Genomic DNA, 14203 nt, shown 5'->3' with positions numbered 1-14203 from the left:
GCAATGGTTTTTCCATAGAAAATATTTTAGTATATTTTAAAACATCAAAATTAATTTCTATAATTATATTTTAAAGGCATAATAGGAAGAAAAAAAAAACAAATAAGAGAATCCAAGTATAGAATGTAACTAATAATACAACTTAATTAGGTTTATAGGTATACTAGGAGTTAAACCAAATTTGTTTAATGAGTATACTTAATTTTATCCTCCTTCATTCTTTATATATATATATATATATATATATATATATATATATATATATGTATGTATGTATGTACATATATATATATATATATATGTATGTATGTATGTATATAATAACAAGTATTTAAAATATTATAATGGGTTTTTATATATAGAAGTAAAACAACATAATGAAATAAAAAAGAAATGGGAGATCTGATCCAATAAGATAAAGAAGAATGTAAGGTTTTTCTGGGCCAATGGCCCTTGGAGGATTACAATTCAAATCCTCAATGTTGAAAACCCCAAAATATAAATAAAAAAAATATATTCTTATTTGATTAAATTTGATAAATCTTTGAAGGAAAATTCAATCAAGACTCCTAAATTAAATACATGTTTACTATCAATTCAAAATTGTTAGAAAAGTGTCTCATTATCATGCCACTTTGATATTAAGTGGATCCATTGCTTCAGAAAAAAATCACCATATTTTTGTAAAACAGGTGGTAAATTTTTAAAATAAAATATCTGTTAACAATTTCTACAAGATTGTATAATCTTAAGATAAAAATATAATTAAGTCTAATTGTCAACATACACTAGCTTTCTCTTTAACTTAACTTTCATCCCATTTTTTTAATCTTTATTTCATTCCCATCACTTTACTTAAGTTTCATTTATTTTTTTAATATATAAATATCAATTTTACTTTTAAAATTTGAAAAGAAAGATAAATGATAAATAAAAATTAAACATGCACTAGTGTTGTTCTTGAAGAGTCATAAATTCAACTAACAAATATGCTAAAGATACATAAAAATACTTTATATCCATAAACCAAAACATGCTACATGTACACCTGAATTTTTTTAAGGCTATTGCTTTTTGCACGTCCACAGTTACTAGTAGCATCCTATAATAATAGAAAAAGCCTAAAACACCCTTATCTGTACTATTACCGTTGCAACCTCCTCCATCAACGCCTTACTGGAAAGGAATAAAAAAGAACAATGCATAAAAATTTCATTCTATAGAACTTTTTTCGGAATGCATTTTATGCATTTAGAAAAGCTTTTCTCAAAACATATTTCATGTAGAGATGTTTCCCAAATTCATTAAAAAAAAACATTATATATTTTGAAAATGTTATCATGAAAAACTTATCTCAGAATTTTTATTTTGAAGATTCTATTCTAAAAAACTTATTCCAGAATGTATATAGTGCATTTTAGAAATTTTATTCTAAAAATTTCATTCCAAAAATCTTATTTTGAAAATTGTGGAAAGCTTTGTTCCAAAAAGTGTTTGAAACATATAAATCCAAATTCAATCTTAGGATGAAAGTAAAAGTCAAAATTTCAAAACTAAAGCACACAATATAAGAAAAATTAATACTAACACGCATAAATATTTTACTTGACATTATCTTTTTTTATTTTTTACCTTTCCTTTTCTTTTAAAAATACAAAAACTTATTTTTTTAATAATTATTTTATCTTTATAATATCTATTTCATTATTCTGATATAAACCTGAGTTCCACTGTTAAATAAGAACATTTACCGTGAAACACCTTGAGATTATAACATGTTTCTTTATCCTAAAATGGATAGACTAGTTTTATTAATTAATTCAAGAGACACAATTTATGTAAATTAAATCTAAACATCTGATTTTATAGAGAGATTATTATCGGTGAAATTAGATGTTGGAAATCTCATATTGACTTGATAAGATTTGTTATAAATTTTTAAAAATAGCTATAAATTTCACTTTATAAATTATTGTAATTATTTTTTATAAATTATTATGATTATTGTGGGATTAGATTACACTTAAATTAGAGTCCACATGTTAATTAACATGTTACTAACATTAACATATCTATCTCATGCCACCACAGAGGGTGTCATGCACCACTATCTTCTCTAAATTACTTGCCCCAACAAAAGAAAATATGAAAAAGTATATAGAAAGTGGCTTTTCCTAACTCTGACTGCAATAATATCTATTCTATTATCATGCTTTCGTGCAACCTCTAACCTTCTTTCCCTATAAATACCCTCTCACTCACTGCATGACCTCACAGATTATCTCAAACATTTGATCTGCTGCACTCAAAATGGCTGAGATTATGGTCATTTTTGACTTTGACTCAACAATCATTGAGTGTGACAGTGATAATTGGGTGCTTGATGACACTGCTTTAACTCAAAAATTCTACCAGCTTCTTCCTACCATGCCTTGGAACCCTCTCATGGTTACTTTTTTTTTTAAAGCAGTGATAAGATTTTCAAGATTTTTTCTTTTCATGCTTGGGTTGGTATATTTTTGTTTTTTCTGAATCTTGCAGGATAGAATGATGAAAGAACTTCATTCACAAGGAAAAACCATTGAAGACATCGTTGAGATTCTGAAGAGGACACCAATGCATCCTTGCATTGTTCCTGCTATTGAGGCAGCTTATTCCCTTGGGTAAAATGACACAGTATTTTTGTTTTTACTTTCAACTACAAAACCATTATCTGGTTTTTAATCTGCATGCTGTTTTTTTGGATACTTTTACAAAACCATTATATATACCTATTTACACCATTTTCATTCAAAACATGCATACAATACAATGAGTTTATAGATTTTTTTCTCTTATATGATATTTAAATTTTGTTATTTTTTACTGGATGGAACTTAGATTTACACTTAGATTATTTTTAACATCGAGAATTATTTCAGGTGTGATCTGAAGATTGTGAGTGATGCAAATAGGTTCTTCATTGAGACAATTCTGCAGCATCATGGAGTGTGGAACTGTTTCTCAGAGATCATTTGCAACCCCAGCAATGTCAAAGAAGGGAGTCTCAACATTTGTCCATACCATGATTATCTAAAATCTTCCCATGGCTGCAATCTTTGTCCACCAAACATGTGCAAGGCAATTGCATTATTTCTGAACATCTATTTACTTATGGCCATGCAATTAAATTAACTCTCACATTCATTCTAATGATTTATAGTTTATCTTTTATGCTTTGAATCCCTGATTTATCACTTTACTTCCTCAATATTTATCATTCTAGTTATCTTATTTTCAGCTGAAAATAAGATAACTCCTGAAAAGTTCTGCAATATTTTATAGAAAATGTCAATGTAATCTATCAAGGATTAGATTATCAATCTTAAATAATAGTCTTTAAAGTAACAAGATTATCTATTGATTTAATCCTGGTGTATTTTACCAACATCCATGATTTACTTACATAATCTGTTTACTTTAGGATTATGCAGAACATAGAGTAATACCTTATGATTGTGTATTTATCATTGTACTGTAAATACTTCATTTGTTTGAAGTTTTTTTCCTGAGAAGTTGTGAAAAAATGGCATGCAGGGATTGGTGATAGAAAGGATCCAAAAGTCCCTTGAAGAAGCAGGAAAGAAGAAAGTGATCTATGTTGGAGATGGAAATGGAGATTTTTGCCCAAGTTTGAAGCTAAAAGAAAGTGACTTTTTGATGCCAAGAACAGGCTTTCCACTGTGTGATTTAGTTTCAAAAAATTGCAATCAGATAAAGGCAGAGGTGCATGGTTGGAGAGATGGGAAAGAGCTTCAACATGTTCTACTCAATCTCATCAACAAAGCTATTGAAGAAGGAAACAACACCATTAACAATAATACTCTTCAAACAATCTCAGTTGATTGCAAGTTGCTGCCAACTCCAATTCCAATTGACACTCATCAACCTTTGCCAAAAGCTCTCTCAGTTCCTCAATAAATAATCACAGCTATAATCTCCACCAATCTTTATATGATATATATTTCAAGTTACAAAAAAAAAGTGATAATATCTACGAAAATCAGTGTGTCTCAGACATGGTGCCTTGAACTGAAGCTCTGAGGAAAAAATGAGAGCCTATAAAGCATTATAGGGTGTTATCAAGTTCTGCATTATTTTAAGGAATGTTGTTGCGTGGCAATGTATGAGATAGTGTTTTGGTCCTTGACCATAATAAAAGATAGGAAAGTAATTTTTTTAACAACTTTTTTTTACAAATATTTTACAATAATTTATGTGATAGTGTGTGATTCACTGTTTTAAACATACAAATTAATAAAATAATAATATATAGTCTATTATAAAAAATTATTAAAAAAAATTGTTAAAATATAATGGTCCTAAAATATATTTTAACGAATAAAGTGTAAAGGGAAAAAGTAATTATTGTGGTGCTTGTCAAATAAACTTTTCAGTACTCAGTAAAAGCTTGAATTATTAGCTTAAAAGTTAAGAATTTGACATGTGCCTTTAAACCAGATATTTTTGTTGCAGCACAGATAATTTTTTTAAAATGAATTTATTCTGGTAAGAAATTCCACTGAAAGCACAGCAATTTGTATCTTGTACCTAAAGGGAAATAAATATCTCTGGACTATAAACGCATATGGTTGGTGGCTGTCTACTGTAATAAAACAATTTTTTTTAAGATAATTATTACTGAATATATGCTCCTTCCTGCCTCAAATATAAGAAAAAAAAAATTCGTGCTTTTTTAATTTATGAAATAGAGAACATTGAATGAATATACTTTATAATTTTGTATTATGTTGTTTGTTGTCTTCCAAATAAAGCAAATGATAAAAATATGTTCTATCAATTGTGTTTTTATTAGGAAGTGGATACAAGAGAGTAAGGGAATGAAATTGAGAAGATTATGAGAATATGATATTATTTGGATTAAAGTATTTGAAGAGAAAGTTTATGAGAATTTGTAAATGATGTGAGAATGTGATAAATTTTAAAAAAAGTATTAATGGATAAAAATAAATGATTACTGATTTGTCTTTGTGTAAAAAATTAATATAAATTTAAATTTAAGTAGTGAAAATTATATTAAAATAAAATTAAATTTGTTAATGATAAAAAAAATTAAAATTTCAAAAATAAAAGGAAAATTTATAAAAGAGATTTATAGGATTAAATTTTAAATATATTTCTTAAATAATAATTTGTATATTATTTTTATTTAAATTATTGTTAACAAAAAAATATATTAAAGTTGATATGGTAAATTGAAATAATTTTGAATAAAAAATACAATTTGTTAATATAAAGTCAATAAATTAAACTTAAAATGATATCAATCAATTTAATATCGTCCATCAATTATTAGAAATAACTTAAAATAATATGGAAAACCAGTATATAACTCGGTACGGTACAACTTTATCTTAAAATTAAGTCAGACTTAAATCCAATTATTAAGATTATATCAATCATTTAAAGTGTATCATAATTAAGTTTATTAAGAGTTTATTTACTATTGATCAATCATAAATATCTAATCTTATATTTAAGATATTCATTTATCAACATGCACGTATATTAAGAATCCAACATAGACAATGATATAATCAAATTATAATAAATATATTACTGATTGATTTTATGATATTGAAGCAGATATAAAATTCAAGTATTAAGAAAGATCTTAATTTTTTTATTTTATTTTGAACCGTCTTAAAGTAAAGTAGTTTTCATAAAAGTTTAAATCTTTATTGTATTAAGGATAAACTGAAAATGGACATATATGCTAAGCACAAGACCATCACAAATTGGGCAATTATAGGACAAAAAATCAAACAACATACTATAATGATTGTGGTCAATGTCTAACATAAAATCTAATCTAAATCAATCTCCTTTTCCATCATCATTGTTAATTTGACATCTTCTTTGCTTTCTCAGAAATGGCTGAATTTGTTTAGTCTGTTCTTCATAGCACACGCAAATGAATCAAGGAAAAAAAAGGCTATAGAGATGCTCCTTTGCATATGTTTTTCCCTCTTTGAGTACTGTCTCTAACATATCATGCGCACTAAACAACCTTTAGCTTGCTTTATACCTCCATTAATTAGGGAATGCACACAAGTTGGATATCACTTGAGAAAAAGACAAAGCATGAAAGCATAAAAACACTGTAACCATAACATAGATTATCAACAAATACAGAACACTAGCAAGTAGCAACGTATATATACTGCATTATTTTTCGTGATCATTTTTTGATGACGTAAGTCATTTTGCTAACCTTTTTGTTGGAAGTCTTATATTGATTAGAGATAAGACCAATTTATAATATATAAATGAGATGCAAATCTCACCTTATAAACTGATTTTGTGGAGATGAGTTAGACTTTAAACCCACTTTTTAATATATTTTTTTTACACTTGAACTGGTATAGGTATAACTTTATTATGTTTTGCACTATTCTTGGGTTACAACTAGATTTTGAAGTGTTTTAATTTTTGATAATGGGAAAAAAAGGGTTTGATGAAAACAATGTACTAAAATCATTCTCTGCAATGCTGGAACTCCTTCCGTAGAAGTAATGTATTCCATCTTTTGCCTCTTTGAAAACTTTAGATAAGTTGTATTGTGGGAAATACATGTAGCATGCATGCAATCATGCTGCGTGCAGTTTAGATATCCACTATGAGTGTTAGGTAGAACAACTTCTATGGAATTTATTTGGGTTTACGAAATTATAATTTCTCAAATCATTTTTATACTTAACTGACCCGAGATATTTGGAACTCATAAGAGATACTTGAAATCGAATCAATAAAATAATGTTCCAAACGATCCTACGGTCATGTTTATATGATAAATCGGACCATTATCTCTCATTAATGGATCAAATGATCCAATTACTATAAAATTATCATTAATACTAATTAGCTTAGAACAAAATGTTATCAATAATTGAATTACAATTAAATCGTCATTAATTCAAAACTCATTCTTAAAATTATAAATACAAGTTTTACTAACTTTAACATTAGAATATTTACATAATCTCCTAGATTGATTGAGCGAGTAATTACAATGAACGGTAAGAAAAACAAAGACTTAAATGTCTAAAACATACATTAGATAGATAATCTTAATCCCATAACCAAAACAAGTAATAAAACATATGAACAACTTGGATACAATTAAGGCGGTGTTCGTTTGGAGGGAAAAGACTATTCACGTGAATTACCGCGGATGGATTTCCAAAAGCAAGGTCGTTCATTTTGATGGATTTGCACGGATTTGGTAAGATGGATATCCGCTAATTTGCGGGATTCCACTGTTCAGCTCATCTCACAAATGTGAGAGGATTTGCGATGATTTACGAGGAAAAGACGTATATACCCATCTTTGCTTCCATACATCAACCAAAAATAACCGGTTACATAGAAGAATGAATTTTGCTTGCACCCGCGTAACCGAAACGCGTAACCGGTTACGCAATATATATTTTTCAGTTTTTTTATAATTATTTTAATATTATAATTTAAAAAATGTACATTTTAATAAAATTAGGTATATTATATTTTCTAATTTATTAAAAATAAGTTGATTATTTAATTTTTATAATTTTTAAACATTAATTTTATAAATTATTCATAATTTTTTTCTTTATAAACATTTTTATAATTAAATATAACATTTTATATTACTTTTATAACTAGAGACATTTTGGTAATCTTTAATTTCTACCAATTAAACTAATTTTTAAAATCTATCACATCAATCAAATCCTACACTAATTCTCACAAACTTTACTTCCAAATCCACTCTTAATTACCCACAAATCCACTCAAAATAACAACTAAAAAATTACCCTCAAATCCACTCAAATCCATTCAAATCATCTCCCCCGAATCATCTCTCCCAGATCTACCCAAAAGAACACAACCTAAGTGATAAACTTTTAGTGACTAAACATTGAAATTTTTTTCTAATATAAATTCCCCTTTGATCTATACTAACAACTCGACAATCACTAAAGGTAAACTTTATGAAATCTTTTCATAGGATCATAGTTTACACTTCATTAAAAATTTTAACTAAATACTTTTTTTAATTAAACAAAGTTTCTAATTGAACCTGTTTCAACGTATCACCCATCAAAGCATTCTCAATTTAAGCACAGTAGAATAGTATTATCTCAGAAGAACCGTGGCACTCGTTGGTTCCGATTTTGAGGAAAACACTGTTTTAATTATTGTCAGAATCAGATGAGTGACGAGGCCTAGAAAATGGTCAGAATGAGATGAATTTAGACCAACATATCTATTGATTGCAATGAACTTTTCAAATTAGAAAGTGGTCCCTGTAGTGCTGATTCACCTCGTATGTTGAGCACACCCGTAATCTCTGTAATAAAGCCATTGATAAAAAGAAAGTAACCTATCATATCATATCATACAGAAATGTATTCCACTGTCAGGAAGGGATTTCAGTTTAGTCATTTTCGTGACCACTCAATTGATTTGATTCAATTCCTTTCCCGATTTTTCGCACTCACACTATTTGTATTCTATCGTTTATACTGTATCACATGTTTATTTTTGAACGTCAAGTTATAATGGGAAGTAATTCTACAATCATGATATAAATGGAACATTTCTTTATAAAAACTATTATAAGTTAAACAAAGTTCTTTAATAAAATTAATAACGTTTCACATTTCACATTCTACACAACAATTGTCTCAATCAGCATGAAGATATAGAAAACGAAACTAATAAACAATAAACCTAAAATTGGCAACAACGAAGGGGAAAATTCACAATCATTTGCTTTTATTGCAAGCATGAACTGTCTGGGAAATACTTCTACAAAGCCTAATAATTATTGAGTAGCCAACTCTCACTCTCGGTTGCAGTTCTTATCTCATCTACAAGCAATGATGGCAGAGACTTTTGTTCCCCACTAGAGCTAGAAGGATCATATATTTGAGATTTAGATACAAACAAAGTCTTACATCAGATAAAATAAGAGATAAATATGTGTTTATATACACATAAGATACCTCTATTGGTAGAAGACCTTGGTACCAAAATCAAATATGTGAGGGTTTGATCTATGTGTGTGTTGTCCCTCCTTAAAATCAAAGAGAATCTTGAAACATATTTAGAATGAAAATAGTACTTTGCCTCGACCAAGTTTTTAAGCACTATCCGAGCTGATTGAATCTTCTCCACCACATCTAGCAAATTTCTTAGTAGTGAAGTTTTTATCTACGTATTATTACAACAGAATGACGGAAAATAGAATTCATCATTTGCTATATTCCGATACTTGATCCACAACATTAATGTAAATTTCCAGGGCCATATGAATCAGATATCGAAATAAAAATGTTAATTGTTAACAACCATCAGCTTCATTAATAACAATAAATGTAGTAATCTCTCCAAAAGGACAGAAAACATGAAATAAAAAATAAAATTAACCTACTACAAGAAAATTATCATAAGAAATAAAGTAATCAACCTGTGTTTCTCGTGCCATACAGCTTGAACCGTTGCCTTTTGTTGGTTGCGTGAGGATTTAAGACAAACACAAATGCAGAAAAAGCATCCAAGTTTGAGAAGTTCTGAAAAAAAAAAAAACAAAAACGTTACATTAAAGAAACTGGTATGAACATTGAACTTTGTAATAAAACAGATAAACAGTCAACCAATTACCGTTCCGATCGTTACATTATTCAAGCTATTTGATAATATTATGTTAGATTGACCAGTATTTGCTGTGAACCTACATTCCATCAAAATAAGCAGGAACTGACATATTTAGTCATATCATAAAAGATATACTTAGGCTCCAATTACAAAATAAGGATACAAAGCACAATTGACTTACCTTTGGGTTATATAACCATAATAATTGAGACCAACCCTGCAACAATCATCCGTGCGCTCAAAATCTTCAATTTCCCACAACTGGGAGAAAAAAGTAGAAACAAGATGATGTTATCAGGATTCAGAAATTGATATATATCTTGTATGTGTACAAGAGCCATATTTGAAGTCAGAAGACCTTCATATTCTGGAGTAAAGACTTGAAGTCATTCTCTTCTGCAAATAATCAGAAACAGCTTTCATGATCTTGGTATAGCTTTGATCCCCCCTTCCATCTTGCAGTGTTCATATAAGAGTTCACTTGGGGCTTTTGCTCTTGAATCCAAGGTTTCAAGTAGAACTGGCAAAATAGGTCACAACCCGCTAGTTAATATGGTCCATCACGGGTTGAGTTTGAAAAAATAGTATTTTTTTTATACAGGTGAGATTTCAACCCGACTCATTTAAACCCGGTTCATGCGGATTGAACCCGTGATGGACCGGGTTGGCCTACCAACCCACCTACCTAATTTTATTTTATAAAAAAATATTTATTATTTTTTTTTCTTGAAAAAATTATTTAAGTTCTTTATTTTCAAAATTAATTAAATACCCATGTTGAGAGTGAAATTTGAAAATAAAATTTATTTAGATTTGAATTATAGAAAGTTTGTAATTTTTTTTATTTAAAAAAATTGTAACTAAGTGAGCCAACCCGTGGTGGGTCGAGCCGGGTTTGAATTTGTCTGACTTGCTGATAAATAAGTCGGACTGGATTAACTCACTAAATGACCAATCCGTGATTGACCGGATCGGATCAAGCCAGATGACCTATTTTGACAGTTCTAGTTTCAAGATCATGCTCGTTTCCAATACTTCTCCACAGGAAAGCTAGCAATGCACAATAAAATCCTGCCAATTAAAATGAAATAGTACAATACGTTGAACCTTTTACGATCAAGTTGCAGCATGAACAAGAACCGGAGATAAATGGAAAGTAAAATATATCATGCATCCTACAAAACTTAGGATTGAACAGAACATAATTGATTTTTTATTCTTATTTAAGGCTTGGATTACTGACAGTGTTATTTGTATCTTTAAAGTATCAATATTTGAATATAAATAATGATAATATTTTAGTAATTTTAAATTCTGGTCATCTAATTTCTGGTAACTAGAAATTATACTACTCAGCTATCAACGATTAATCATTATACTTGAAAGATGTTTACAAATAATTTGGTTATAAATTATTTTAGTATGTAAGGGACAGATTCAGATTGATCGTGTACTAAATTGCTGAAGTTTGTTCAAAGGAGATTCCTTGTTAGCGCTTATGCATATGCAAGTGCTGTGAACTTCAATTTGATGTTAAAAAATATTTGCAAGATATCATGAAAATTTGGTAACTAGGATGGCTGAATATGTGTATGTATCAACTTTTGTCTAAATTATTCAGCTCCACGACTACTTCAGACAAACTTTTTGTCATGTATTCCCGATGGACAGACTACCCACAGATACAATTACATTTCCCAATAATCACGTTTAATTTATGGTCCCCTGTACCCACCTCCAGATCAATTTAAATTTAAATAAATACTTCATACACACATCATAGTACCTGACATTTTCCCTGGGAACAAAACTTTGAATGTTGAAATTTAATTTTATCTTATCACACTCTTGAAGCCCAGAGCTTAACTGTTGTAACTTTTTCTGTGTACAAGGAATTTCATATCTCCAACTGCAGACATTGCTAAATAGTAAATACGAACATGTAACATTGAATACATGTAACCTGTCACGCTTCACATTCAATAATTGTAATTTTGCTTTATCATACGCTATATCATACAGCAACATTCTTGTTTCCACAATTCTGCAAAGGATTACTTCAAGTTCACTTCAATTATATCCAAAACAGTTCCAAAACACAAACGTATCAAACAGCATATTTCACATTCCATAGTGTAACTTAGTCAAACAGCATGAAAATACCTCTTTTTATGAATGGCTAGAGGGTCAGTAGTTGTGTGCTGGAAAAAAGGAGAGAAAAGAACCATGTTCATAAATGAATGTCAGTGTCTTTAAAGGAAGTAATATTTTCTAATTACTATAAAATATAAGCTTGTTAATGATATATAATATAACCAGAAAGGTGTATTCAATTTGATTATCTAATCTAACACACCTGAGATTGAATTTCAGAACAAAGAATCTCCAACTTCTTAACTTTCTGCAGATGTATCAAAATATCTTCCAGCTTGCCAATCTAAAAATTGAGAGGGAGGGCGGCCGAAAATTGTTTATATAAACAGCTATGACAAATTCACTTGAGCAATCAAAACGTAGTACTAAGCAACAATATCCACAATTCTTTTAACACTAACATTTCCTAACTCTAGCCCATATATTAGAACATACCAATCTCAAATTTAGCTTATCAACTAAGGGAGGTAGCAACTGTTATGTTCCGGCTAAGAAATTTTTAAGAATCAGCAATATAATTGAAAAGTTGAGAGGCCAATCTAAACAGCTGAAATTATATATAATACAACATAAAACAGTAGCCATACAAGATCCTCATCATTCCAAGTCTGATCTCCAAGCTTCTCTTTTTCTCTTCTCAAGGAATATGTTTGCTCTAACTGTACGTCACCATTCCCACGTGTATGAACCTCTGGACTTCTGTCAATTCTACCTATTTTATCTATGTTGTCTTCATTGACCAGCACCTCAACACCCTTTCTTTTCTTCCCAGAGGAAATGACAATACCTGATTTGGTAAGACCGCTCTGAGCTACTTCGAGTACTGAATGATAGCAGTTATCGTGACCCTGACCATCTAAGTTACCCTTGGAAGCGTCTTGCAGGGAGTGCAACAGAGTAGCTACTTCTGGGATAGGAGGGCTTGAAACCAGTATTTCATCTTTCCCTTTCTCAACCGTTCCATCTGCCAGGTTCACATCTACCACCTTCGTTAAATGAGGCATCTGCGAGGGAGAAGCTTCCATTTCCAGTCTTAAGATTTTCATCATTGCAAGAAACATCAGCTGAAATCAAAATTAAGTTTTCCTCGTCCAGTTTGGTGTCCGAAGTCTTTACATGACTTGCAATTATTTTCAGAAGACCGAATTCCATAACCATTGCTATCAATAAAACCATTACGCTTGTTACGCTCTAGAGTTAAACTAAACAGTTTTTCCTGTGGAAGAGGAGTTTGATGACTTTCATCTTGCTTATATTCCAGATCGTTTTTATTTGACAGAGATAAACCAGCAGCGAGTATTTTGATAACTTAGCTTTCAGTCTGTTCATTCCTTCTTTTAGATTCAACATGGTAGGAGTAGACTCAAGAGTTTTCATCTTTGAAATGCTTCTATGTTCAGAAGATGGAGTTGCACTGTTTTGGGTATAGAGTTGAAATCCCTTACTGAAAGCATTCCAGGTTGTCTTGAAGACCAGACGGGCTCCCTAGTTGTCCTCCATCCTCCAAGTTACGTTGTTCGTTCTCCCTCCTCCTTGTCCAAGCCGTGTGGGTGGCTACTTGTCAAAGACACTCTGATGCTCAAGTTAGTAATGTAACCAGTTAGCACAACAAGCAATGCATATATTGTGCATCGTGATCCTAAATTCATACATGGAACCTTTATTTATACCGGTTGTGATGGACTTTTACCTTTCGCTGGCCTAATGACGGTCCAATCACAACTTAATCTGCATTAGGAACTTAATGAATCATTACCGCTGGGCACAGCTTGGGAGGAAGTCCTGGTTGGTTGGACGACAGACCGTATGGGGTAGATTTATTTTACTAAGTCGTCATATATATATACACATCATATAATTTACAAGTCTAGTTTATAAGGAAATCCAGTAGAATTCAACTATTGGGAGCCATTAATGAAGTTTCTAACAGTAAAAGGCTTGACCTCAACAACATGAGTGATCACTTTGAATCCCTTCCTTGTAACTCTATTGGAGGTTTGAGCATCATGTCCAAAGTTCTTATGCTTTCTATAGAATAAAGTGTTAAGACCAGAAGTAGTGCCCTCCCACTCTAACCAGCCAGTTGGATCAATTATATCACTCATATAACTTTCCATGATAACAGTTCTCGAATAATTCTTCCATGACCTCCCTAAATATGTTTGGAATTTCCTTTTGACGCCTTCAAACTCGTGAGTGACACCAGTCCTACAATTTTGGATTACAATTCCACCATCTTTGTTATTTGTTCTTCTTTGAGCGATTATGACCTTCTGCTGGCTTGTGAGAGGAATTCTCACTTGGATATCACAGTCTTGTAATACCACTTGTGTCATGTCACCAAAAA

The 14203-nt window shown here is 30.3% G+C and overlaps 1 protein-coding gene and 1 pseudogene across 2 annotated transcripts; one reads left to right on the top strand and one right to left on the bottom strand.

Moving 5' to 3' along the window:
• Nucleotides 1-2270: 2270 nt before the first annotated feature.
• On the top strand, nt 2271-4225 carry LOC124842613 (inorganic pyrophosphatase 2-like). Its single transcript, XM_047319133.2, has 4 exons — nt 2271-2448; nt 2542-2663; nt 2922-3120; nt 3577-4225. The coding sequence occupies exons 1-4, from the start codon at nt 2311-2313 to the stop codon at nt 3958-3960; spliced, it is 843 nt and encodes a 280-aa protein (XP_047175089.1). The 5' UTR covers nt 2271-2310; the 3' UTR covers nt 3961-4225.
• A 5160-nt stretch (nt 4226-9385) lies between these two features.
• LOC124842618 (uncharacterized) lies at nt 9386-14192 on the bottom strand (annotated as a pseudogene). The gene is made up of 10 exons (XR_015782780.1): nt 13785-14192; nt 12399-13341; nt 12059-12103; nt 11866-11903; nt 11666-11746; nt 11489-11611; nt 10061-10230; nt 9884-9963; nt 9709-9778; nt 9386-9617 (listed from the first exon to the last, which is right to left on the bottom strand). The product of XR_015782780.1 is annotated as an uncharacterized LOC124842618 (transcript).
• Between the last annotated feature and the right edge of the window lie 11 nt (nt 14193-14203).

Source organism: Vigna umbellata, chromosome 11, assembly GCF_029865625.1.
Source record: "Vigna umbellata cultivar VRB3 chromosome 11, Vumbellata_1.0, whole genome shotgun sequence".
NCBI classification, from domain to species: domain Eukaryota; kingdom Viridiplantae; phylum Streptophyta; class Magnoliopsida; order Fabales; family Fabaceae; genus Vigna; species Vigna umbellata.
This window is presented reverse-complemented; position numbering and strand designations above follow the sequence as displayed.

What these genes read in the sequence shown, in the direction of transcription:
- LOC124842613 (XM_047319133.2), top strand. Translation starts at nt 2,311, where the DNA reads ATGGCTGAGATTATGGTCATTTTTGACTTTGACTCAACAATCATTGAG. An exon ending in GAGGCAGCTTATTCCCTTGG is followed by an intron (nt 2,664 to 2,921) that starts GTAAAATGACAC and finishes GAATTATTTCAG; the next exon opens with GTGTGATCTGAAGATTGTGA. An exon ending in GTCCACCAAACATGTGCAAG is followed by an intron (nt 3,121 to 3,576) that starts GCAATTGCATTA and finishes AATGGCATGCAG; the next exon opens with GGATTGGTGATAGAAAGGAT.